The following is a 25,116-nucleotide window of genomic DNA, read 5'->3' on the forward strand; positions in this document are numbered from 1 at the left end:
AACAATGTTATTGGTACCGCTAAGACAAAATTGTTTATAACAAGACGTGGTAGATGAAAGTAGGCGTAGATTGAGGAATTAAGTAAAGATAAAAAAGTAAGTTTGATATGAATATTATGGATGGTTGGGTTGGATGAAATAGGAATAAAGGAAGAGGAAGGGCGGTGAATTGAGAGGACGGAAAGTGTTGGTCCCCACTTGGTGCAGAGTTATGGAGGAAAAGCAGAACAAAGACATTACGAGGTTTATTGTAAAACCTGCAAGTGCTTTCACCAAATTAGGCCCAAACTTTCCATTTCCGGCAATGCCTTCATAATTTACTTTCCATCTCCCTTCTCCTCCTCCTCCTCCTCCTCCATTTCTCCCTCTTCCACAAATCAAACCAAAACAAAACCCTTGAAGAATTAGAACAAGAATCGAAAGGCCTCCTCCCATGGCGCGAGGGAAGATCCAGATCAAGCGAATCGAAAACCCTACGAACAGGCAGGTCACCTACTCCAAGCGACGCAACGGCCTCTTCAAAAAGGCCAACGAGCTCACCGTCCTCTGCGATGCCAAAGTCTCCATCATCATGTTTTCCAGCACTGGAAAACTCCACGAGTATATCAGCCCTTCCACCTCGTAACTAACCTCTCCTCCTCTTTCTCTCAAACCCTAAATCCCTCCTTTATTCTTTCAATTCATTTCCCTTCCTTCCAGGACCAAGGAGCTTTTCGATCAGTACCAGAAGACTCTAGGCGTTGATCTATGGATCTCTCACTACCAGGTCTCCCACTCCCCCCTTCTTTTCTTCTCTCATCACTCTTCTATATACCCTATCAATTCGGGCTTGTGCAGAGAATGCAAGAGAATCTGAAGAAGCTCAAAGACGTGAATCGCAGCCTTCGCAGGCAGATTATGTATACATCCATCCAGATCTCTATTTTTAATTTCTTCCTTGTTTTCCTTTTAATGACTTAAAATACATTTATACATACATGTATAGGCAAAGGATGGGGGAATGCATGAATGATCTGAGTTTTGAGGAACTGCGCTGTCTTGAGCAAGATATGGATAATGCCGTCAGGATCATCCGTGAACGCAAGGTTCCACAAATCCATTACTTTCATTTTAATAATATATTAATAACCTCGATTCTATTACAACTATGTCTCAAATCACTAGTTTGTCTTGGGACTTGGGATTCTTTTATATAATATATTAATGCTTGATTCATTAATAAATTACCCTTATTTTGTCCTCATTCTTAATATTATTTTTGTCGCATTTAAGAAAACACTTCAATCTAGTTTAAAATCAAATATTAGTTGAATTTCTGATCTACATTTATTCCCAGCTTACTTCTAGGGAGGTTCATATTTGCATGTTTTGTATGTATACATTGACCAACGTGAATTTGAAACATGGTTGAACAGTACCGGGTGATATCAAACCAGATTGAAACGCACAAGAAGAAGGTAATTCAACTCGTGTACTTTATTCATTTTTGGAATATTTAGAAAAACACTTGATGATAATGATAGTGCTTGCTTTGAAACTGCAGTTGAAGAGCGTAGGAGAAATACACAAGAGTCTTCTTCAGGAGTTTGTAAGTGTGATTATTGTAGTTGGAATTGGAAGAAAATGGAAATGGTTGAAAGTTTGATAATGTTTGGGAATGCCAAATATTTGGTACAGGATATTGCAACAGAGGAAGATCCACATTATGGGCTGGTGGACAATGGAGGTGTCGGAGTCGGAGTAGGAGTAGGCGTAGGAGTAGGCGGAGGAGATTATGACTCAGTTATGGGGTACCACCCAGGCGGTGCCCATCCTCGCATATTCGCCTTGCGCCTCCAGCCCAACCACCCCAATATTCACCTTCAACACCCTCCCCCTCCAGATCTCACTACCTATCCACTCCTTGAGTAGTCAAGTTTTTTTTTTTTTTGTTCTTTTTTTTTTGCCTCATAATTTGGTGAATCTATTAGGGTCTTCCACTATATTAACTTCCAAAACTCATAAAAACAACTCATATCTACATGTTTTCCCCCCCTTTTTAATCTGTTCACTGAAGAAAGGAGATTATGAATGGTTTTTATATCATGGGACTTCTTTTGTCTATCTAAGTTTGTGATGAGGGATGAGATCGCAGTGTTAAATGGAGACACACAGCACACTGTCTCTCTTACTTCCGCCATCCAAGGTATTAAATTTCTCAACTTTTCTAACCCTAAACTCATTCATGTTTTTTTTCTTTCCCTTTGTTTGAGCAGTTTAAAATGTTGGTATGATCCATGTAAACATGTCACAAATTGATTTCATTCATGTCTTAAATTTTTAATATTGTTGGTGTAGAAAGATATTGAATGTGGAAATGGGAAAGAATTTGAGAGGTGAGGATCCAATGAGAACCCTCTAAAAATTTAGTTCATTTCATGTCGCAACTAAAATGTTTTATGATTAAATGGTAAAATTTAGAAATCTTAGCGATGAAATTTTGAATTTGTCAACCCATGGAGAGTTTTTCATCATTAATCACCCAAATCTTACCAAATTTGCAGATAAAACAAATGCATGCTCAAAAGAATTATAATTATAATCAGGGATGGAAATTATTGTTGAAACACATATGTAAAATAAGGAAATAATGATCATGAGCTAGGTCATTAAATGCCCGTCATGTGTGGTATATAACACCAGAAGCCTTATTGCGAAAGTCACTCCCCAACAACTGCAAAAGGAGGCGTCGCTGCCTCCCTTCTCACCTTACTTTTCACTCCCTACTCCGTGGCGCTGAAACTGTCAGAAGGAAAGCAAAAGTTGTCTATTTTGGTTCGGTTTAGGACCGTTCAGAACCGAACCGTGCGTGCCCCCGATCTAAGTATTCTTCAATTTTCTTAACTCGACTCGCTATGGGGAAGAAGAAGTTTCTGGAGAAGAAGAAATCCGCAACTTTCCAATTACTCGTTCCTGACTCATCCGATCCCAATTACGATGGAACTGCCGCCACCGACCGTGTTTTTGTTCGTGTCGACAACCACTCTTAATATATACTCTCCCTGTCTTCGATGATGGCCCTGTCGACGCCTCCGGTTCTGCCTTGCTTTGATGAACCACCTAACTCAATATTTGCCGATGCTCCAGACGACTACGATGATGAGGAGAATGGAGGTTTCGAGCCTTCTGTACGGTCTCGTGGGGAAGTTCGTGGAACAGCGCCTTTACCCGAAAATGTTAGGAAGGAGATTTTAGAGCTAGGGTTTCCTGATGATGGTTACAATTATTTGAGGACGCAGACAGTGATGTTGATAAGCCAAGAACTCGTCGGCTTTTGGATGATCAATCTGACACTGTGACTTTTAATAGCTATACATTCATTCCAATTCTGTAGATTTCTGATACTCATACATTTGTGTTCATAATTGACTGCAGCTATTAAGCTGGGAATATGCATCTAGTGACAATGATGGCAGTGGTTTTGATGAACCCTGTATAGCTGAAGAAGACGAATCTGTTGCTCAAAAGCTCAATCATACCCTTGGTGATCATAACAAGGATAAGTTGGAACTTGACCAAGGCTATAAGGCTCCTGTGAGTGAAGTAATTCTCTAACAACGTTTTAAAAATTTTGAGGAGAAATTCAAAAAGAAAAGTAAAAAAAAAAAAAAAAAAAGATAATATTGACTAGCGGTAGGCTTAGACCGTCAGTTACAGACGGTGAGTCGGTGAATAGAAGAATAATATTTCTTTGGAGGGCTCCTCCTTGCCCATTGAACAAAACCCAAGTCGTATATAACAGTGGAATCTACGATCATCACTTTCCATCACATAACAAGCAGATAGGCTGCGATAAACAAATAAAATATATGAGAGCTTATTATACAAAGGGCAAAACGCCCACTGCACACACTCCAAGCTATATAATTGACTCCCAACACCTAATCTAAGCTAAGAATCGTCATGAGATTGCATTGTAAAGCAGAAACATTTGTCCTTAACTGCTTCACCCTCACTCCCATACTCTTTAAATCTGTATGCTTCTTGCTTGCATGAAGGGGGCACCTTCCCCTCGCTATAGCACTGATTACACAAGCTAAAATGTGATTTCATCTCCTTGAATCGAGAACCGATGATAGGATATCGGCAAACTGAGCATACGTGATTTCCATGCCGATTTCTGTCCCCTGTTTCTAGCTTTAACATGGTGGACATGATACCAAAACCCCGGTCTGGGTCATCAAACATGACGAGAAACTCTGTGAAAGACACGATAGAATTATCTGTGTGGCCATGGACTTCCACAATTTCGCTCGATCCTTCGATAGGAACATATATAGTCCTCAACAATTTGATATACTTAACTGCATCAAGTTTTCTAATCTGAGTACCGCCCTCGTTTACATGTCGCCATACAAGGGCGTCGTATGCCACCCGCTTTCTCTTTTCAGGGGGGCCATTGCAAATGGGAGCAAGAACGGCAAAAAACAGCCCCAAGTCCACCCTTCCTGAGCCTGACTCATCCAACACAGAGAGTATCCTCTCGTTTACGCCTTTGACAGCTCCTTGGAACGTCTCTGGCTTTAAGAAATTCAATAATCTACGAAGAATTTCTTCTAACTTAGGCTTGCGTATGGACCTCTCAGGCACACCACTACCTGAATACGACACTGGCACATCATGTTCACTGATTTCCTTCTTTATAAGCTCCACATCACAACGATTCATTCGGGTAATCTTCTGAAAATTTCTAATTACAAGAGCATTCGACAACTCCGGTCTCGAAACAGTCTTCCCTCCAATGATCATAAACTTTGAGGGTTCCACAACTACAAAAGACCCCTCTCCATTTGCACTGCCATTAGCTTTCAACTTCTTTTTCTGCAGCTGCTTCAAATGCAATATTGCATCATGTAACTCCACCCTGTTTGTCATTTTCAAGGCTTCCTTTAAGGCCTTCTTACCGTCCTCTGTTTCACCAGCACCTAACAAGGACACAGCTTTGTTGAGCTGCGCCCGCCAATGGTTAGGCCACACAGCTAAAACTCTTGTATACATTTCTGAAGCTCTCTGGAACCTACCCAAGTCCATGTAAAGCCCACCCAAATTATACAAAGCATCTACATGGTCAGGTTTCAAGTCAATTGCCTTCTGAAACACTTCAATCCCTCTCTCATCTTCCCCCATTGCATGCAAAGCCGAGGCTAAATCACAGTGCGCATCAGCATAATCCGGTTTCATGAATATGGCCTCTTCCAAAGCCTTTACAGCGGCCCTATACTCCCCTACCCCAAATAAAGCACTCCCCAAAAGCTTCAAAGCTCTAAAATGTGTGGGACACAGAATTGCAGCTTCTCTATAGTATTCACAAGCACTTAACACCATACCCTCACCTTCAAGTGCAATTCCAAGATTCACGTAAATTTGTGGAAGCAAATATCCCCACTGATTTCCGCCGGCCTCCGCCGCTTCCACTGCCAACAGAAACTCTTCCTTGGCTTCCTTATACTTTCCAAGAACATAGAAACAATTCCCAGCTCTAAAATGAGGCTTCACGTCGGTAGGTAGCAGTTCACAAGCCCTGTTGAAGCTAACCAGAGCCTCCTTAAACAGCTGGTGCTCATACAAAACCCTACCAATTACCATATGCCCATCAAAAGCCTCATCTCTGGATCGCGCACGATCTGCTCGAGTTCTCAACGCCTCTAATTCCTTGAGAAACGAAACATAGTCATGGCCGGACTCTTCCCAGAAAACCCTCTTCTCTGAAAGCTCCGAAGACGGCCCTAATTCTCTGGACCAGCCTGCATCAGAGTGGGCATCCAAATTGTCCGCCTTCAATTTCCCATCCTTAGCCTGCTTGGCCTTCAATCTTTTGATTAAAATCTCCAAATCATCGACGATCTTCCAACTATCGTCAAACACAATGCCATGATTCGGCGACAATGCCCACGCTGCAGTTCTCTGCTTCTTCTGGGACTCCAAAGCACGCTCGTCGGCAATTGAAGAAGACGAAGCCTCTGAAGTCACCAAAATTCCCTTATTATTAATATCCAATTCAAGCGCGTCGAAGTCACGGTCCACATCTCCAGCGCCATCATCATAAGTCCTCAACAACCCCTCAAAAGTTAAACCCTCATCGCCCTGAATAAAATTCCCGTACGTCCGAAACACCTCGTCAAGAATCGCATTGATCTGTTCATCGCTGAATTTGACCCTAGGGTTAACAGCCACGACAAGCGCAGCCATTTCGTCCCTATTGAGACCCCCATCACGGTTAGCGTCGAATTTCTGAAATATCCTGTTCACCTTCTCCGATCTGCTCCCTCTCGTCGACATGGTTAAAGAAAAATCTAACAAGGATCAGAGGAAAACAAAAAGACAAAATGGGATTACGGAATTAGAAAGGCAGATAAATGAATGAAGAATCCATAAGGGTTTTAATTTTAGATAAGAACAGGGGATGAATTAATTCTGTGTTCTTGTTTGTTTCATCGGATCTGGAAAGCGAAACGAGAGAGGAACTTCGGGCTGTCTTCTTCCTTCCCCATCTTTACCTCTATTTTTTCGTCCCCCTTCCTTCTAAATTGCTAATATTTCAGTGAATAAATGGGTTCTAATCTTCGTTATGGGTGATATCAAAATTTGAAGGTTTATCATTTTGAAACGCCATGAATTCGAGTTTAGAAAAAATGTTGGAATGAAATAAGTGATTTTTCCATTTATTTATTGTTCTAATGATGATCATATAATGTGATGTAACCTATAAAGTGTTTCATAATTTACTTCAATCTTGGTCAACTTCATAGGTTACGAGTGCGGCCCAATCACAGAAAAAGCGGCCCAATGGAGTTATTTCGTCTTCGAGTGGAGGCCGACATAACGCCACCGTCTCCCCTCCGACCGTGGCGTTTCGGGTCGTCGCTATTAGGCCAGACTCCGTCTAATCCCGGCAATTTGTCCACCGGAACAACAAATTTTTTGAGTGAGGGTAAGAATAGTAAGGAAAGAATGGGTAGTTTGGGGCGAGAATGAGTAAGAGGCCCCTCGCCGGACCGCCGTACAGTATTGGCGTACCATACAAGCAAAAGTAATTCACCCTGGATGGTGGGCTTGCATCTCTAATTTGAAATAAAATATATATCTAAGATTGGAATTATCCACCTTATACATGGTTAATTTTTTAAAAAAAATATAGATATATATATATTTAACGTTCCTAATATGATATATAAAATTATACTTTATCCATATCTCAAACATATATTATAGAAAGATCTTGAAGCTTATCAATTATGAAATAACACATGCACATGTAATATTAATATTATTTCCAAGTAAGTTTAATTGCAGTTAACTTACCTTTCTTTATTTAAAGTTATGGCATTTATCATATCTATTTCATTTAAATCATTTATGTCTATTAATTATTTTGAATTATTCCACTTATTTTTTAATCTTTGAAAATAGATGTTTTAAAGTTTTCGCCCAATATCAATAGTAATTAATTTTTTAGGATTAAATTTGATTCGTAAACTAAAATTACATATATGCCTAATATTAATAGTAATTAATAGGTTAAATTTAAGCTTTAGGTGTTTTTGTACTTGCAAAAAAAAATGTATAGTTATTGTTCAAAGTTTCAATTTTGTATAATAATTTAAAAAAAATAAATTTTACATTTAATATACTGTTAGTTACTTTTTAGGACATTTTAGAGTTGTAATTAAATATGTTTTAAGTAAAATCAGAGGGTCAAAACATTAATAAGATAGCTGAAAAGGAAGGTTAAGAATTAAATGAGAAACAAAAGGAGAAAATCCACAAGGTTTTCCTTTTTAAGCCACTTTTTAAAATTAAATAAAACAGATGCAAATTTTAAAGGATGATGGTAATACAGATCATATTATTTGAAACATAATATTTTTATTCACCATTGGCATTGCCTATGAATTTGATGGAGACCATTAAAAAAATTTAGGAATAATTAAATTTGATTATTGTCGATCGTAACGATTTTAAAATTTTAAGTTCGTCAAATTAGATAATAAACTTTAATCAACTATTGATTCGACTTTAGTAAATTTATCCACAAATTTTATCTACAATACTAATATAGAAATTTTCCTATACTCATTAATTTTAATGAAATAAAGATTTGTCATTAACCGTTACTTTTTGAAATTAAATAACCAGAAGGAATGTTTGAAGGATAATTGTCCCATACAACTCATATTCTTTGAAAATAACATGTTATTTATTCACACCATTGGCATTGTCGATGAATTCGCTGGAAAACTAAAATGCTTATCTAATTTTGGTTTTGGTTGTGAGCCCATTCATTTAAAGAAAAAAAATCAAAATAATCATAAATTTTGATAATAAATTAGAATTATGCTAATTCATTTACAATTTTTAATTAAGAAAGTGTAGAAATTTTCATCAACTCAATACTTTAATAAAATTAAGTTTTGTAAAAAAGAAAAACATTTGATCGATACATAAATTAATTATTAAATAACTTTATCAAAATTTATAAATTTCAACCAAAAAAAAAATCAGCTATGATTTTATTTTTCTATTTAAATTTTTATCAATTTTATATTGTATAAATTTTTTATAGTTCATTAAATATATAAAAGACAACTTTTGAAAAGACCACAAATATTTCTTAAAATTAAAGAGTATTATGGTAATATTTATTTAAATCTAGGGTCAAATTTGATAAAATTAAAAGTATAAATTTGGTTAAAATGGTTTTTTTTTCCAAAAAAAAAATGTCTACCATTACCTTAAAGGATGTTTTTTTGGTCTATGATGATCTTTGTTCTTTAGAAAAAGAAATTAAAATCAGAACCCATGAAAGTAAAAAGAAAATTTAAATTTAAATTTTTTATAATTATTTAATTCAATTAAATCGAATTAGTGGAAGAAAAATAGGGCAAAAAATAATTAGAATAAGTAATTTGAAAAATGAAATAGTAGTAGATATATAAATAATAAGCTAATAATAATTGATCGTTGAACTAATTTCTGTTTAGAATTTTATAAGATAAGAAGCTATGTGTCATTCACAATATTATAAATTTTAATAAATAAGGATTCTAAAACAAACTAAATAAAAATAATATCGAAGTCGCTAGACTCAAGAATTTAGGAAGACCTTGTGACGAATAAAAATAACTAATGTCTTGATTTTCAGACGAGACATCCTAGTCCTAGCACAAAGTTTAATTTAGTAAGAACTTCAAAAATATATATATTTATGTTTTGAATATTTAAGTACATGTTAAAAGAAACTTTCAATTTCCTGTCTTAAATTCAAAAAAAAATAATTAATGAATTTGGAAACTGAAAAATATTAAATAAACAGGACTAGAAAATTTTATTAACGGGAGTTTAATTTTGAAATCTCATGTAAATAATATAAGATAGAGTGGCTATAATAAAACAATTAATGACGGAAGAATGAGCATAATGATTGGGTGAACACTTAAAAGCACAAAGAAACACTTGACGCAAATGGTTTTGGTGAATTCTAGTATTCCACGCGTTTTGTCATAAGTGGGAGGCGAAGTGTAAGCCTCTCTCCTGTAAACATGTGTATATATAGGTAAACACTATGGCCTCAAAGCCATGCACTCGACACCAGCTCGAAATATGTATACTCCTTCACTCATTTTAGCACTCTTTTTAGCCCAAATACTTCTCTTCTCCGCTCAGCCTCTCACGGAGGAGGGTCGAGGGAGCTGGCAGCTGCTGCTGAAAAACGTCGGCATATCGTCCATGCACACGCAGTTGCTTTCAAACGACCGCGTCGTCATTTTCGACCGCACCGACTTTGGTGCATCCAATTTGTCTTTGCCCCAAGGAAAATGCCTAAGAGACCCTACAGGCAAAATAAAAGAGGACTGTACGGCCCATTCTATTGAGTACGATGTCATCACCAACACATTCCGACCACTCATGGTACAAACCGACGTTTGGTGTTCCTCCGGCGCCGTAATCCCCAACGGCACTCTTGTCCAAACTGGCGGCGACGGTAAAGGCGAACGGCAGATCAGAATGTTGAGCCCCTGTCCCACGTGCGATTGGGAAGAGCATCCGGGACTATCAGCCCGCCGGTGGTATGCCACTAACCATATTCTACCCGACGGCGGACAAATCATCATCGGCGGCCAGAAACAGTTCAATTACGAATTCTATCCAAAAAGAACAGCAACCGAAACCGTGTTCGATCTTCCTTTCTTGGCGGAGACGAGCGATCCCAAAATCGAAAACAATTTATACCCATATGTATTTCTGCAACCGGATGGAAATTTGTTCATATTTGCCAACAATCGAGCCATTCTATTCGATTACACCAAAAACAGAGTCGTCAAAACATTTCCGACGATTCCCGGCGGCGATCCGAGATGCTACCCTAGTACCGGCTCCGCCGTGATGCTTCCCTTAAATTTGGATACTGAATCCATCGAAGTTGAGGTATTGGTGTGTGGGGGAGCTCCAAAAGGTGCTTTGAAGAAGGCCAAACGCAATAATTTTGTAGCGGCGTTGAACACTTGTGCCAGAATTAAGATTACTGACCCGGATCCGCAGTGGGTCATGGAAACAATGCCGCATCCTTGGGTGATGCCTGATATGTTGTTGCTTCCAAACGGCCAGGTTTTGCTTATTAACGGAGCCTCTGCCGGCACCGCCGGTTGGGAATACGGTCGGGAACCGGTTTTGAACCCTGTTCTGTACCGCCCGAGTATACCGTTGGGTAGGAGATTCACATTTCAAAAGCCGACCACCATTCCCCGAATGTACCACTCGACGGCGATATTACTCCGCGACGGTCGTGTTCTCGTCGGCGGCAGTAATCCGCACGCGCTTTACGAATTCACCGGTGTACTTTTCCCGACAGAGTTAAGCTTAGAAGCATTCTCCCCTTGGTATTTAGACCCCTTATTTTCATATGTACGACCCTCAATCCAAAACCTAGCTTCTCCCACAAATCTCGTCCGTGGGCAAGCATTGAAGGTGCCTTTCGGTGTCCCCGGAAAAGTTGATCGGACAAGGGTGTCGGTGACGATTCTGTCGCCGGCGTTCAACACTCATTCGTTCTCCATGAATCAGAGGCTGTTGGTTCTCTCCGGCAGGAAGTTTAGACGTGGAGGGAATATGACATATGAAGTTGAGGTTACAATTCCGGAATCAGGTAACGTTGCACCGCCGGGATATTACATATTATACCTTGTTCATCGCGATATTCCGAGCGAGGGAATTTGGGTGCACATTCAGTGACTCAAACTTGTCCTCAATTTCGGGCTTTCTCTGTTTGGATTTAATATTTAATATTTCATTTTCGTTATTGTTTTAAGTCTCAATACCGTTGGAGAAAATTGAAAAAAAATATATAAATAAGAACTAATTATTGTGCGTCTCTCTTTGGTTAATGGTAAAATATGAATGACGCTTTGTATTATTTCTATTACATCATTATTATAAACTATATATTAATTCAGTTACATTACTATTAAATCATTTTGTACACATGCTGATTTTATTATAGGGTATGACTCTCGTAGATCATCTCATATTCATGTTAGGAATGATCTTGCATGTGGGTTCATATCACATACAACACGACCCTAGTAGAATTTGATATGTACAAAGAGTAATTCATATGTGTTATCATATCTAATAGGGCATGATTCTAGTACAATCACATCATATGGATGCAAGGAGTGACTTCGCATGTAAACTCATATTATTAGGATACAATCCTAATAGAATCACGTCGTATATATGTAACGAGTCACCTCTCATGCGAGCACTAGAAACACTCTTATCAAATGACAAATGCTAATAGCCTGTAAACATAGAAGGGTTAAGATATTGTGGTGATGTGTAACGACCCAGATCCACCGCTAGCAGATATTATCTTGTTTGAGTTTTCCTTTTCGAGCTTCCCCTCAAGACTTTAAAACACGTCTACTAGAGAAAGGTTTCCACACCCTTATAAATGGTGATTTGTTCTCCTCCCCAACCAATACGGAACATCACGTGATGAAACAGTCAACAAGACAAGAAAATGAGTTGTATGGAAAAAAAAAAAAAACCATAACCAATTTGGTACGTGGATTTTGGGGTACAGTTGGATATTGAGTCTAAACAGACGGTACATTTTTTCAAATACGGGAAGCCGAATTCGGAAACAGAACATATACAGAATGTTTGTCGGAAGTGCTGAGTTGGCATATGTTTTGCTTTTTTTTTCAAATAGAAAGAGATAACTGGGCCAGGCCCATCAATATTCTTTGGACATTCAATTCTATTTGGGTTGATAAGAGATAATTGGGCCAAGCCCAGAGTTCTTTTACATTCAATTCTATTTGGGTTGATAAAAGATAACAGAGCCAGGCTCATCAAATGTTATTTGGACTTTCTATTCTATTTGGGTTGGTAAGAGATAACTGGACCAGGCCCATTAATGTTTTTTTTGGACATTATATTCTATTTCAGTTGGCAGGAGATAACTGGGCCAGGCCCATCAATGTTCTTTGGACCTTCTATCCTATTTGGGTTGGTAAGATATAAATTGGGTGAAGCCCATCAATGTTAATTTGAACATTCTATTCAATTTGGGTTGGTAAGAGATAACTGGGTCAGGCCCATCAATGTTCTTTGGACATTCTATCCTATGGGTTGGTAAGAGATAAATGGGCAGGCCTATCAATGTTCTTGGGACTTTTTTATTCTATTTGGGTTGGTAAGAGATAAGCCGATCAATGTTCTTTGGACTTTATATTGTATTTGGGTTGGTCTAACTGGGCCAGGCTCATCAGTGTTCTTGGGACTTATTTTATTTGGGTTGGTAAGAGATAACTGGGCCAGGCTCATCAACGTTATTCGGACTTTATATTGTATTTGGGTTGGTCAGAGATAACTGGGCCAGACCCATCAACGTTCTTGAGACTTCTTTTATTTGGGTTGGTAAGAGATCACATGGCCAGGCTCATTAACGTTCTTTGGACTTTATATTGTATTTGGGTTGATTAGAGATAACCGGGCCAGGCTCATGAATGTTCTTGGGACTTATTTTATTTGGGTGGTAAGAGATAATTGGGCCAGGCCCATCAACGTTATTCGGACTTTATATTGTATTTGGGTTGGTCAGAGATAACTGGGCCAGACCCATCAATGTTCTTGGGACTTATTTTATTTGGGTTGGTAAAAGATAACTGGGCCAGGCCCATTAATGTTCTTTGGACTTTATATTGTATTTGGGTTGATCAGAGATAACTGGGCCAGGCCCATTAACGTTATTCGGATTTTATATTGTATTTGGGTTGGTTAGAGATAACTGGGCTAGGCCTATCAATGTTCTTGGGACTTATTTTATTTGGGTTGGTCAGAGATAACTAGGCCAGGCCCATTAACGTTCTTTGGACTTGTATTTGGGTTGATCAGAGATAACTGGGCCAGGCCTATCAATGTTCTTGGGACTTATTTTATTTGGGTTGGTAAGAGATAACTGGGTCAGGCCCATTAACGTTCTCTGGACTTTATATTGTATTTGGGTTGGTGAGAGATAACTGGGCCAGGCCCATTAACGTTCTTTGGACTTTATATTGTATTTGAGTTAATCGGAGATAACTGGGCCAGGCCCATCAATGTTCTTGGGACTTATTTATTTGGGTTGGCAAGAGATAACTGGGCCAGGCCCATTAACGTTCTTTGGACTTTATATTGTATTTGGGTTGGTCAGAGATAACTGGGCCAGACCCATCAATGTTCTTCGGACCCATCAATGTTTTTTGGACATTCTATTTTATTTGGGTTGGTAACAGATAACTGGGCCAGACCCGTTAACGTTCTTTGGACTTTCTATTGTATTTAGGTTGGTAAGAGATAACTGGGCCAGGTCCATCGATATTTTTTGGACTTTCTATTGGATTTGCGTTGGTGAGAGATAACTGGGCCAGGCCCATCAATATTATTTGGACTTTTATTGTATTTGGGTTGGTCAGAGATAACTGGGCTAGACCTTCAAAGTTGTTGGGACTTTCTATTCTATTTGGGTTGGTAAGATATAACTGGGCCAGGCCCAAAAATGTTGTTTTAACATTCTATCTATTTGGGTTGGCAGGAGATAACTGGGCTAGGCCCATTAATGTTTTTGGACTTTGTCGGGTATTTGGGTTGGCAAGAGATAACTGGGTCAGGCCCATCAATGTTTTATTTTTTTTTTCATTCTATTTATATATTTGGGTTGGTAAGATATTACTGGGCCAGGCTCAAGCCTTCGTTCGTTGTAATTGAAAATTCCTAATTCTCAGAAATATTTTACCATTCATTGTGTATATGTGATGTGAGAATATATTTAAAAGGCTAAAAATTGATTTAATAAAAACCGTGGCCATTACCTTCTTATCGCAGTCCCCAATCATTTTGATCGCAGGTTCGGGCGAAGAGGAAGAAGCAGCTATGTTAAAGTTCTAAATATCGAATTCAATGCCTTAGATCCACGCTTATCATCTTGCATGGAGTTCTTAGCGCAGTGTAATGCTCGCAAGGCCAAGGAGTCGAACCCCGCTTGCCAATTGATCGTCAAGCGCCGAACCGATGACCACCCGCCCCAGATCGCCGTCGCCTTTGTCAACGGAGTCGAAGAGGTTTTTGACGGTACATCTACTCCTTCTCAAACAATCAGGAATATGATTCTTGAAAAGGGCCAACTCCTTGAGACCGAGCAAATGTTCCGAGAAGCTGGGGAAACTTGGCCAGTTATCATTCCCGATGAAGAGCTCAATCAACCCGCTCCCAGTATCAAGGTTCGTCTTCTTCTTCTCCCTTTATGTGAGCGTTTCTCGGTCCTCTTTTGGTTGAGTTTTCATTTTGGGCATTACATGTGGCATTTTGTCGAACAACATATGCACACAAAGAGCTTTACGAACTTTCTTCTTTTGGAGTGGAATTTTTGCAACTGTGAAATTTGTATTTGCAATCTTACTTCGTTGTTCTCGTATATGTACATTCTCTTCATGTACTTTGTTGTCATTGCATCTCAAGCTAATGTAAGAGTACCCAGTGCTTCTATCTTATTTAGCAAGAATTATAGTTTTGGCAATTACTTTGTGAAACGTCCTAGCCTTTGGGAATTCAATTGACTCGAATGTTTGTCCTAAACATCTGTGCCTGTGCGCTTGTATGCATGTGTATTGATATGAAGCACGCTCTTAAATTGATGTATTAGTAACATGTAGATGATGATTATCATCAGCTTACTGACGATCCCACCAAACAAATATCTGGTCTTTTGCGTACATTGAGTTATGTAGTCTAATTTTCTTCCCCTTAGGCCTAGTGGTCAATAAGAGCCATGAGCTTCAAAATTAGGTAAGGGTTCAGAAGAAATTTGTTCAAACCATGATGGCCTCCTTTCCTTTCTAAGATGAGATGTTTTGTAAGTGCCCAAGCCCACTACTAGTAGATATTGTCCGTTTTGGCCCGTTACGTATAGCCGTCAGCCTCACAGTTTTAAAACGCGTCGGTTAGAGAGAGGTTTCCACACCCTTATAAGGAATGCTTCGTTCTCCTTTCCAGTCAATATGAGATCTCACAACACCCCCTTAGGGACCAAGCATCCTCGCTAGCACGCTGTCCAGTGTCTAGCTCTGATACCATTTGTAACAGTCCAAGCCCACTACTAGTCGATATTGTTCACTTTGGCCCGTTACGTATCGCCGTCAGCCTCATTGTTTTAAAACGCGTCTGCTAGGGAGAGGTTTCCACACCCCCATAAGGAATGTTTCGTCCCCTCTCCAACCAATGTGGGATATTACGATGCACCCCCCCTTAGAGGCCTAGCGTCCTTGCTGGCGCTCTGCTCAATGTCTGGCTTTGATACCATTTGTAACGGCCCTGGCCTACCACTAGTAGATATTGTTCGATTTGGCTCGTTACGTATCGTCGTCAGTCTCACGGTTTTAAAACATGTCTGTTAGTAAAAGGTTTCCACATCATTACTAGGAATGTTTCGTTCCCCCTATCCCACCAATGTGTGATCTTGCAATGCACCTCCCTTAGAGGTCCAGCGAGACGTTGGCACACCGCCTAACGTCTGGCTTTGATACCATTTGTAACATCGGTTGGAGAGGGGAATGAAGCATTCCTTATAAGGGTATGAAATCCTCTCCCCTATAACCACTTTTTAAAAACTGTGAGGTTGACAGCGATACGTAATGGGCCAAAGCGGATAATATTTGCTAGCAGTGGGCTTGGATTTTTACATGTTTGTCTAAAAACTCATTTTGTGTTACCTGCTGTGACTCAGCTGTTGTCATAGTTGAATAGCATGTTCTTAGAATGAGTAACCATGGTCAAAGCTGCTCAAGTAACCAGGAAAGGTTTTACAAGCGTAGCGCCAAAGCTGCTCAAGTAACCAGGAAAGGTTTTACAAGCGTAGCGCCAAAGCTGCTCAAGTAACCAGGAAAGGTTTTACAAGCGTAGCGCCAAAGCTGCTCAAGTAACCAGGAAAGGTTTTACAAGCGTAGCGCCGATGTAACAATATGGTGTCCCCAGTTTGCAAAATTTCATTAAGCCATCGATTCTTAAGTTAAGAAATGAGAAGCATATGTTGCAGATTTCTTTTTCTTGTTGTAGTAAAAAGGTTTAAAATGTTCAATAAGTTGTTGTCTGAGGGTTCAAGTAACTTTTAAGACTGGAAGTAATATGACTAAGACGAACTTCTCTCTGCATCACGTGTGCTTTTGTGCCGAAGTTCTTTTTTAAATCTGTTTTTCTGCACCTCGTGTTCATTTTTGGTTTACTGGCAGAAATGCCTTTTATTGTATTTGAATTACATGCAATTGTCTCAAATTCCGTGTGCTTCTTGTTGCAGTCTAGAAAAAAAGCAGAAGACAAGCAGTAACTTTAGATGTGAAAGGATTCCGAATCAAGATCTAAATATGGCCTGTGAATCCTGAGTTGGTTTTCATAAGTCATTTGTTTATGAGAACTTGTTATACCAGTACATGCTCTATAACTAGTTTGAAATTGACTGGAAGGGGTTTGTTACGCCGTGCTCGTGCTCGTGCTCGTGCTCGTGCTTTCAGAAATATCGGAAAACTACAATTTGCCTGCATTTACTAGGAAATTGGTTTAAACGATCTGTTACCAATAGTGTGTATCCAAAGATCTTAGAAAGTTTCGAGAACATTGATAAGGGCAGGACACACTATTCTCAAAGACAACCATACTCCCCTTTCATTCATTGTTATGGTAGTATGGTAAACATGGCAATGGACACAAGCCAGTGACCATTCTACCATATCTCTAGGCAAAGCATATAACAGCTTCGTTCAGAAAATAGTCGTAGAAACGTTAAAACACCTCATATGGTTCGCAGTTCACAGTTTTCATAGATTTCAATACACCTACCAACCATCCAAGCTATTAACTAATGTAGGGAGCATCAAGCATTCGTATCAAACCCGCGTCTCATCTTATTCTAACGATCTTCTCATCGAACACAGCATTTCGGTCAGACATCATGTCTAGCATAATCTTAACGATTGAGACTGTCTAAGGCTCACACTCGATGATTCACATTGAAGAACGAAGACTCTATTACTGCCTGAAATATGATACCTCGTAGTTAGCTGATTCCCGCTTCCTTAGTTAATAAGTTCATAAATCATCTCAGTGCAAGAGCTTCTCTACAGATAAGTCTGCAGAGATATCACGCACTTCAATCAGATACCTATGTTTCCACCAAATAAAGAAATGCATACTTCGAAGTGCCGTGATCAGACACCCTCAAGTGGCGCATGTAGTGGCAAAACGAGTCGGACGGTGCATCATTCCATTTGGACGAACAAATCACTTGCGTCTTCCAATCGAAGAACACCAATTTGCTTGAAAATTACTTGAAAATTATAAATCAAGAAAATTAGTCCCGATTCAAACAGCTGGCCACATTTAGAAAAACAAAATGGAGAAAAACATTTAGAATCGTAATGACCGTGAGATATCTTCCTCACGAGCAAAGAATGAGCCACCAGAATTCAATTAACAATAAAGAGAGCTCAGATGAAGAAAACTTGCGAATAATTGAATTTGAACTTCAACTGAGCAACACATTTCAGGTATGTGAAGTGATAAGAACAATACAATATGATACAAATTATAAAAAGAAAGGGAAGGAAGGAGTTAGAGTAGTCTGAGGCGTAAACCTGACGGCGATAAACGAGAGTATCACCATCTCTGGAGAAATGCTAGGCTGAGTGCACTATCAACGACTTGAGTCGATGGCTTTTTTCATCGGAGATCAGACGACTCGACGGAAGAGTTTCACTGATCCACCGGCGAGTCTGGTTTCTTCCATTATTCTTTTCATTTTCAATTACCGGTAAACCAGAGACGATGCACGTCGTGGCATCGCGTAACGCCTTTGGATTCTGCGTGTCACTGTAACGAGGGAAAGAAACGGTGACATAAAATGTAAAATAATGATTTATATAATTTGGTATTAGAATAATAATTATAATTAAATTTACAATTTTGGCCTGGGTAGGGAGGGCATTTAACCAAAATTACCCTCCATGAGTTTGAGTTCCATATTTGACAGGCGACTCGGATCCAAAATTTGAGAGCAAATTAGGGTTCTTCGATCCAGGCGGGAAAGGCGAACTCATTGGCGCTAGAAGGAGACAAGTACAAGCATTTCTCTGTCGCGACTGATATCATAATTTGCATCTAATGGCACTTCCTCCTGGCCCTTACTCCGGCACCAGCACCCTCGCTCTGGTATTTACTGTTTCTTTTACCTTTAATCATTTGCAGTGATTTTATTTAGCTCGATCCCTGTGATGTCCCGTATCCACTTTGATCTTTTCAAGCTGGTTAGAACAGGATTTCAATGCATCTAGATTTTTTCGTTCCGAATTCTCCACGAGGCGGTAATTGGTGAGAAGGGATGGATCTGCGATTCAAAAAATTTTATTTTCTTTTTCGTATTTCTTCATTATTTTGTTTTTATATCCTTTATTGGGAATGAGATGGATCTGTTCATTTGAGATTCTGAATCTTTTTTGGGAATTGATTTCTGCAGGTAGCCCGTGCATCAGCATTCACCTTTGGTTTGGTTTACGGAAACATTAAGCTCAAGGTTCTGAAGGTAAATTGGAATCAACTTCTGTTCCAACCGTTGTTATCGTAAATTTATTGAAATGGTTATTTTTGTAGTTGATTGTATGGCGCCTCTGCTAAATCAACTCCGTATTTATTAATAATGACTATTTTCACTCCTTAATGGACATGAACTCAACATTAACCTGTTGCTCTAATGGTTTCAACTTGTTTTCTTTTGGAGACGAGATTTCTTCACTGCCTTATTTTCATGGGCATTTCTAATTTAAGGAAGAAGTCTCGTTGGACACTTGAAGTTCAAATCTTGTACCTGTTAATTGGCTCAACTGCGACCCAAAATTTTTCTGAAAGAAAATTGGCTGTATGTGTTCATAGGCATTTAGCTGTAAGACATTTTTGTTGATGAGTTTCTTCTGGTTACGTCATCTTCAATTCCATGCCGTATAATTTGTTTTTTTTACAGCATGTAAGCACATGAAACATAGACCGTCTTATATATCTTGATCAGTTAATTGTATAGAATATGAATTTGATTGTCTAATAACGTGTCTTTTGGCTGTATTTTTGTGCATTTGCCAGGCAAAGGCCAAGTCACGCGCGAAAGCTGAAGCCAAGGCCCATCATTGATGAACACTTTTCATGACGTAGCTTATATAGCGATGGAAGAGATGGAAATTACCGCATAGGGAGAGACTCCGATCATTGGTTGGAGAATGTGATTTTTGGCTTGATAATTAATTAGATTCAGTTTTTTTTTTCCTTTTTTCTTTTCCTTCACTGCTGAAACAAAAGATAAGTTCTCTGTTTAAACGGGGTTGGTATTGCTGCAAATACTATATGGTGTATGCTTAGTTTTTCAGTTCCGATTGGCAATTCTGCCTGTGAGAAGAATGTTCTTGAAATAAAGGTGACACCATACTGATAAATAAGACTCGTTTGAGATTTCTTTTTTATCACAGTACCACTTCTAATCTCACTTTTGAGTTAAAGCTTTATGATTGGTATTGATCTCTATCCTGTGGTTCAGTTTATAGGGTCGTGTTCTAAGAAATAAAAGAAAACAGAAACACAAGGCCGTGTATGAGCAAAAACTCTAGAATATATTATCTTACTATAAAATCTCTAGACAACGGAAATATGCAAATGAAAGACAGGCAACAAAGATAAGGCTCCATCGTGAACCTTGCATACCCAGATGGACGGTTCGTGGGTATACCTTCAGAAGGCGCAGCATGGCTAACTTGTTGAAGTTTTTTCTTTTGTTCTACTGAATTCAGAAAGAGTACAATTTTGCAGGAACTGAATCTACTTCAACTACAGCTCCCAGCAATCAAGACGAAAGCTTCATGCTAACACTCGGCCTTCTTCGAGCTTGTGACAGTAATTATACTAAACTCGATTCTCGCCTAACGAAGAAGAAGAATCGGCCTTCATGACTGGTTAAGGAAAACTGAGTCTTAACCTCGGCCACCTTCTGGCATGGAGCAATTGATGCCTTGCATCATAGCACTGTTGAGAAGCTTCATTCCCTCTTCGCTCATTTGCTTAACTTCTGAAGGTGACAAGATTCTGATGCACCGTACACAGCTCACAAATTCCCTGCAGACATCATCCCAGGGAATCCAGCAAAAGATTACACTATAATACTAAGATGACTTGTTGAATTCAGGAGCTGCTATTTCTCAGCTCTTCAGGCTAAAGATATTTAAACAAGCGAGAATCGGACTTATAGCGAGAAGAAAACTTACTCCCATGGATCATCTCCAATAAGCAAGACGTCGTTCTCATAATCAACATAAACCAGTTTCCATCCTGAGCCTCTCGGGTCATTAAGCAACCCTTCAAGTCCAAACATGCATTCGATAGCGGAGCACAGTTCGTCGTAGTTCTTAAAACTAGTGACATCAATAGACCTCCCAACAGATCCTGCCTTCTGGACCTGTCATTTTGAGAGTAGGGTAACAAGAGCAGAGTAACAATTTTGAGATCAATTCTCATTGTGACAGCATAAATAAGACAGCTTTGTTCATGGTAATGTAAATGCAATCCCATCAGACTAAGAACATCATGGCAGTTACCATAACTAGTAGAAAAACCACAGATACCTACCTTGGTGTAAGTTCTCATGGGCGGTACGACTTGATTCCAGGAGCCGTTATGCAGAAGACTGCCCTCATCAAAATCCACATTGCAAGAGGAAGTACCACCTGAATTATCATGGAAGTCTTGCCTGGAGAAAGCCTGAGAATCTCCAAGACTAGCAGCAGAGGTAATCTGAGACTGAACATCTTGGCTTGAGCTGAAGTTTCCAACCAAGCAATCCGAAGGATGTGGGAAGTCAGCATCTTTCAATGTGCAATAATCATCAAGAATAGTACTCGAAACAGCAGGATCAACCAAAGTATTTCCACCATTACTGATTTCAAGGTTTGAACAACTATATATCCCACTTTGGTTGTTGCTCTCGTCTGAAACAGCTCTCATAACATTTGCATTACCCATACAATTCAGGTTAGAAGAGAATCTTATATTATTAAGAGGATCCCACATGTCTTGCCCAGTTGAGGGTAAGGGAAAATTAAGAGCCTCAGGGAAGACTGTTGAGGATTCTTGCAATGCCAACATGGAAAGGTTCCCGGGTGATATCATTACTCCAGGAAGAGGCAGACAGGATGGGTTAATCAAACATCCATCACCATCCAGCGTAAATTCAGGCTGGGGCATGTCAATTGGTTGTGGGTGTTGGATTAGTGATTCAAGCTGAGGCTGCAACGGCCATGACTGCATGGGGATCTGATTCTGGTTCATAAATGAGAGCTGGTTCACAAGGGTCTGCATATTCACTTCTTTAGCAGTGGGTTTTTCCCCCACACAATCTCCGACCGGGGGCAATGTATTGGACTGATTGGTTGAAACATCATCAGCTCCAGTTGGAGGTTCACTTTCAGCAGCCGCTGAAGTGTGCACTTTTCCTGGTAGACTTTCTTTTGGTGATGAATTTGGGTTTATGGGATCAGATTGTGTAGGATTTTGATTCCCGGGAGATGCAGTTTCTGTCGGAATAAGCTGCTTCATTTTAGAATTGGTTTCTGGCTGCATGTCCTTCATGTCCTGTATCTTTACTAAATTGTTAGCTGAATCCTGGTGTAAGGTGGCTCCGTGAAGGCTAACGAGTTGAGGCCTCAGTAGCATCTTCATCAGTGGTTCAGAGCATAGATTTGGCGCAGCATATGAAAGATCCCCTCGTATATTTTCAGGAACACGAAGCATTGGTCTCTTCACCAGACTTTCCCAATCAGTTTCTCCTGCTAAAGTGAAACATTCCCATTTTTATGGTCTTTTAGAGTACACTGAAAGTCGCAGAAAGGGATAATCTTACCCAAAAATCCGCCGTGCAATGGACGTTTAAGACCCGAAGTCAGAGAAGGAAAAATGAAAAGACTTTCTGGAGTTTCTATTTCCCATGAACTAACCCTGTTTTGCTTGTCGCAGCACCCTGGCTCATCCCATTCCACTTGAAGATTTCGCCACTTGGAACCTGGCCACCTAAGTGGATCTAAATCGCTAATCCCAACAATTGTACCCATGTATCTGCGCAACAAATAGCGTTACAATCCAATTATATGAACATCCCAGATCATTTATTGACACAAAATCAAACGCGTAATAAGCTCACCGGCGTTTTCCCGACTCCTCTGTTTCAAACATCATCCCGAACCTCATACCCGCAGAAAGCTGAGTTCCGAATACACATTTCCGATATTTGGCTAAGGGAATAACAAACTCTGAAGGACATGCCCTGTGGGGAAAAAGAAACACATGTAAAGTTGGAAAAATCTAAACCTGAAGCTCTTGAAAGTTAATGGAACCTGGGATTGTAAAAGATTGTGAATGGACTGCGATTAGCAGCGGCATGAGCTGCAGCAGCAAGAACTCCTATATGCATACTGTCTGCGGATAGTACCGATGATGGCAATGTTGTTTGTTGCCGGTTAGCACGCCTCACTCCAATCAGCAACTGGGACTTTTCATCCCTACATGATTGTCACATTAGACAAATTATTCAAACTTCATAGCATTGACACAAAAAAAAAAAAAGTGGCAAAAACGCTACCTTACCTTATGAAAAGAACAGAATCGCCTGCTCTAAGCCTCTTTGATCCAACAAATAGACTCCACCCAGTTGTGAGAAGATGTCGCTTCGGCTGCCCTACAATAAACAAGCCATACCCCCATCAGGAAAACAACATAAGGGGTAGATTATCATATCCAACCATACTCACCGCGATAGATGTGGCGAAAAGTCCAGGTATTGTCATGCAAGTCTCGAACAACGAGCTCCTGAGTTGGTGGTTGCATTGTGTAATCCTGTTTCAAGATCAACCACAGAGGCTATGAATGGTAACAGCAGAGAAGAAATGACATGAACTTGAAACCTTACCAATGGCGGAAAAAGCTTTTCAGCAGCCCTGCGTGGCACTGAGAACCCACCATGTGTGCTGGTATCACTGGCAGTCAAAGTTTTGCAGAAGAATTCATTTGGGTGTTTACTCGGCCGTAGTCCAAAGTCCGGAACTAGGAAGACATCTCTTTCCTGATCCATGGCCAAATTTGAACGTGAAAAGAGATGCTATTATGAACTGTTCACAAATTCAAAGCTATTGGCTTACAGAGTTCACCGGTTGAAGGCTCATTTGAGCGTAGATTTCATCTGAATCTTTATCAGCCTAAAACATTAATGAAGAGAAAAGCAGAGGACTTTTCAGAACAAAGATTTTGCAATGGATGATCCAAATTCCAATATGAACAAAAGCACGTACATGTAAGGTAATACTTTGAACTTGGCACATCAACTGAGAGGGAAGATTAGGATAATTTGGAATCTGTGAGGTTGCTGTTCTCTTGGTAGAAACCGCCACCTGTTCGCAAAAAAAAAAATAATAATAATAAAACCATCAAGAAACCCCCTTTCCTGTATTATCATCAATGCAACAATTGGCACCTGTTCACTATGTCCCTGAGGAAAGTAATAAACAAGACTCCCCACATGGGGCAAGGAAACAAGCGGACCAGCACACGCGTGCCAGAGCTCGGAGTTAATAGCCTTCCGGGCCCCTGAAATCAAAAGAAACGCACATTTAAGCAATACCCATTTGAAAAAAAAAACATATTGCCAGAATTGAAACGAACCTGTTTGATCTTGCATTTGTTTCAGCAACTTCATCTCGTCGAGAAGGTTAGTCTGAGGGGTGTTATTAACCAAACCCATTGGTGTCTTGAGCTTGTCTTCCACAGAGCTCATGGCGTGTCCTTCTCTTGATGACGAGGCAATTTCAGGTCCTCATCCAAGAAAGGTCGAGGAGGACTAAGAGAGCGATACCATGAGTCAAAAAGGGAAGAAGGGCATGAGAATCCAAGACGAAGGAACAAAAACTGGAAATGAAAGGGATCTGATAGCATCAAAAGCAGGGGAATCGAAGAAGCATGGAATGAGGCATATGATGAAGTGGGTGTGGTTGTCTTTACGTTGAATAGACACCGAGCTTAGGATCAACCACTTCCCTCCACCCTTCCTACTCACACCTCACCTTAAGCCTTGCTGCTTCCGGCATTTCCCTTTCGGAATTTCTATCTCTCTCTCTCCTCTCAAAACTGGAAAGAGTGTGCATGCTCTTATCCTGCGCTCGCATCCGTATAACCCCATTTCTTTGCAGCTTTAAACTGTTATAGAGAACCAAAATTGAAGGGTGTCAACAGAAAGTAGGAAAAATAATAGTAAACAATTGGAGGAAAAGCAGAGAAAGGCTATGAGAACACGAAAACAGTACACAAAGAAGGACTGAGTGAGAGAGAGAGGGAGAGAGAGATTGTCTTTTCAGAAGAGCGAGAATGGGATTGGTGGAAAGGAAGAGTGTCAACCGGCGCATTTTAGCACCGATTATTTCAAATAGCCATTGGATTTTCGTCTTCCTCCATTCCCCCTTTTCTTTCTTTGTT

The 25,116-nt window shown here is 39.8% G+C and overlaps 6 protein-coding genes across 7 annotated transcripts; 4 read left to right on the forward strand and 2 right to left on the reverse strand.

Moving 5' to 3' along the window:
* Positions 1-224: 224 nt before the first annotated feature.
* Positions 225-2,179, forward strand: LOC111442677 (floral homeotic protein DEFICIENS-like). Its single transcript, XM_023080147.1, has 7 exons — positions 225-621; positions 700-766; positions 838-899; positions 986-1,085; positions 1,416-1,457; positions 1,544-1,588; positions 1,678-2,179. Exons 1-7 carry the CDS (start codon positions 434-436, stop codon positions 1,909-1,911), a joined length of 738 nt encoding a protein of 245 aa, XP_022935915.1. The 5' UTR covers positions 225-433; the 3' UTR covers positions 1,912-2,179.
* A 1,533-nt stretch (positions 2,180-3,712) lies between these two features.
* Positions 3,713-22,715, reverse strand: LOC111443179 (uncharacterized TPR repeat-containing protein At1g05150-like). Its single transcript, XM_023080879.1, has 3 exons — positions 22,703-22,715; positions 16,048-16,051; positions 3,713-6,538 (listed from the first exon to the last, which is right to left on the reverse strand). The coding sequence occupies exon 3, from the start codon at positions 6,316-6,318 to the stop codon at positions 3,931-3,933; it is 2,388 nt and encodes a 795-aa protein (XP_022936647.1). The 5' UTR covers positions 6,319-6,538; positions 16,048-16,051; positions 22,703-22,715; the 3' UTR covers positions 3,713-3,930.
* On the forward strand, positions 9,640-11,268 carry LOC111443180 (aldehyde oxidase GLOX-like). Its single transcript, XM_023080880.1, has one exon. The coding sequence runs from the start codon at positions 9,640-9,642 to the stop codon at positions 11,266-11,268; it is 1,629 nt and encodes a 542-aa protein (XP_022936648.1).
* Positions 14,379-17,097, forward strand: LOC111443181. Its single transcript, XM_023080881.1, has 2 exons — positions 14,379-14,801; positions 16,871-17,097. Exons 1-2 carry the CDS (start codon positions 14,511-14,513, stop codon positions 16,898-16,900), a joined length of 321 nt encoding a protein of 106 aa, XP_022936649.1. The 5' UTR covers positions 14,379-14,510; the 3' UTR covers positions 16,901-17,097.
* LOC111443182 lies at positions 18,578-20,072 on the forward strand. The gene is made up of 3 exons (XM_023080882.1): positions 18,578-18,777; positions 19,082-19,147; positions 19,699-20,072. Exons 1-3 carry the CDS (start codon positions 18,730-18,732, stop codon positions 19,744-19,746), a joined length of 162 nt encoding a protein of 53 aa, XP_022936650.1. The 5' UTR covers positions 18,578-18,729; the 3' UTR covers positions 19,747-20,072.
* On the reverse strand, positions 20,199-24,999 carry LOC111443178 (auxin response factor 5-like). Of its 2 annotated transcripts, none has more exons than XM_023080876.1 (13): positions 24,310-24,999; positions 24,122-24,234; positions 23,940-24,038; positions 23,790-23,846; positions 23,561-23,713; positions 23,403-23,487; positions 23,239-23,329; positions 22,989-23,153; positions 22,796-22,918; positions 22,499-22,710; positions 21,229-22,424; positions 20,868-21,058; positions 20,199-20,718 (listed from the first exon to the last, which is right to left on the reverse strand). In XM_023080876.1, the coding sequence occupies exons 1-13, from the start codon at positions 24,419-24,421 to the stop codon at positions 20,577-20,579; spliced, it is 2,739 nt and encodes a 912-aa protein (XP_022936644.1). In that variant the 5' UTR covers positions 24,422-24,999; the 3' UTR covers positions 20,199-20,576. The 2 variants fall into 2 exon arrangements, with proteins under 2 accessions (XP_022936644.1, XP_022936643.1); XM_023080875.1 differs by having other exon boundaries at positions 21,229-22,427.
* Positions 25,000-25,116: the final 117 nt, after the last annotated feature.

The sequence above is a fragment of the Cucurbita moschata genome, unplaced genomic scaffold (assembly GCF_002738365.1).
Source record: "Cucurbita moschata cultivar Rifu unplaced genomic scaffold, Cmos_1.0 Cmo_Scf00005, whole genome shotgun sequence".
In the NCBI taxonomy this organism is placed as follows: Eukaryota; Viridiplantae; Streptophyta; class Magnoliopsida; order Cucurbitales; family Cucurbitaceae; genus Cucurbita; species Cucurbita moschata.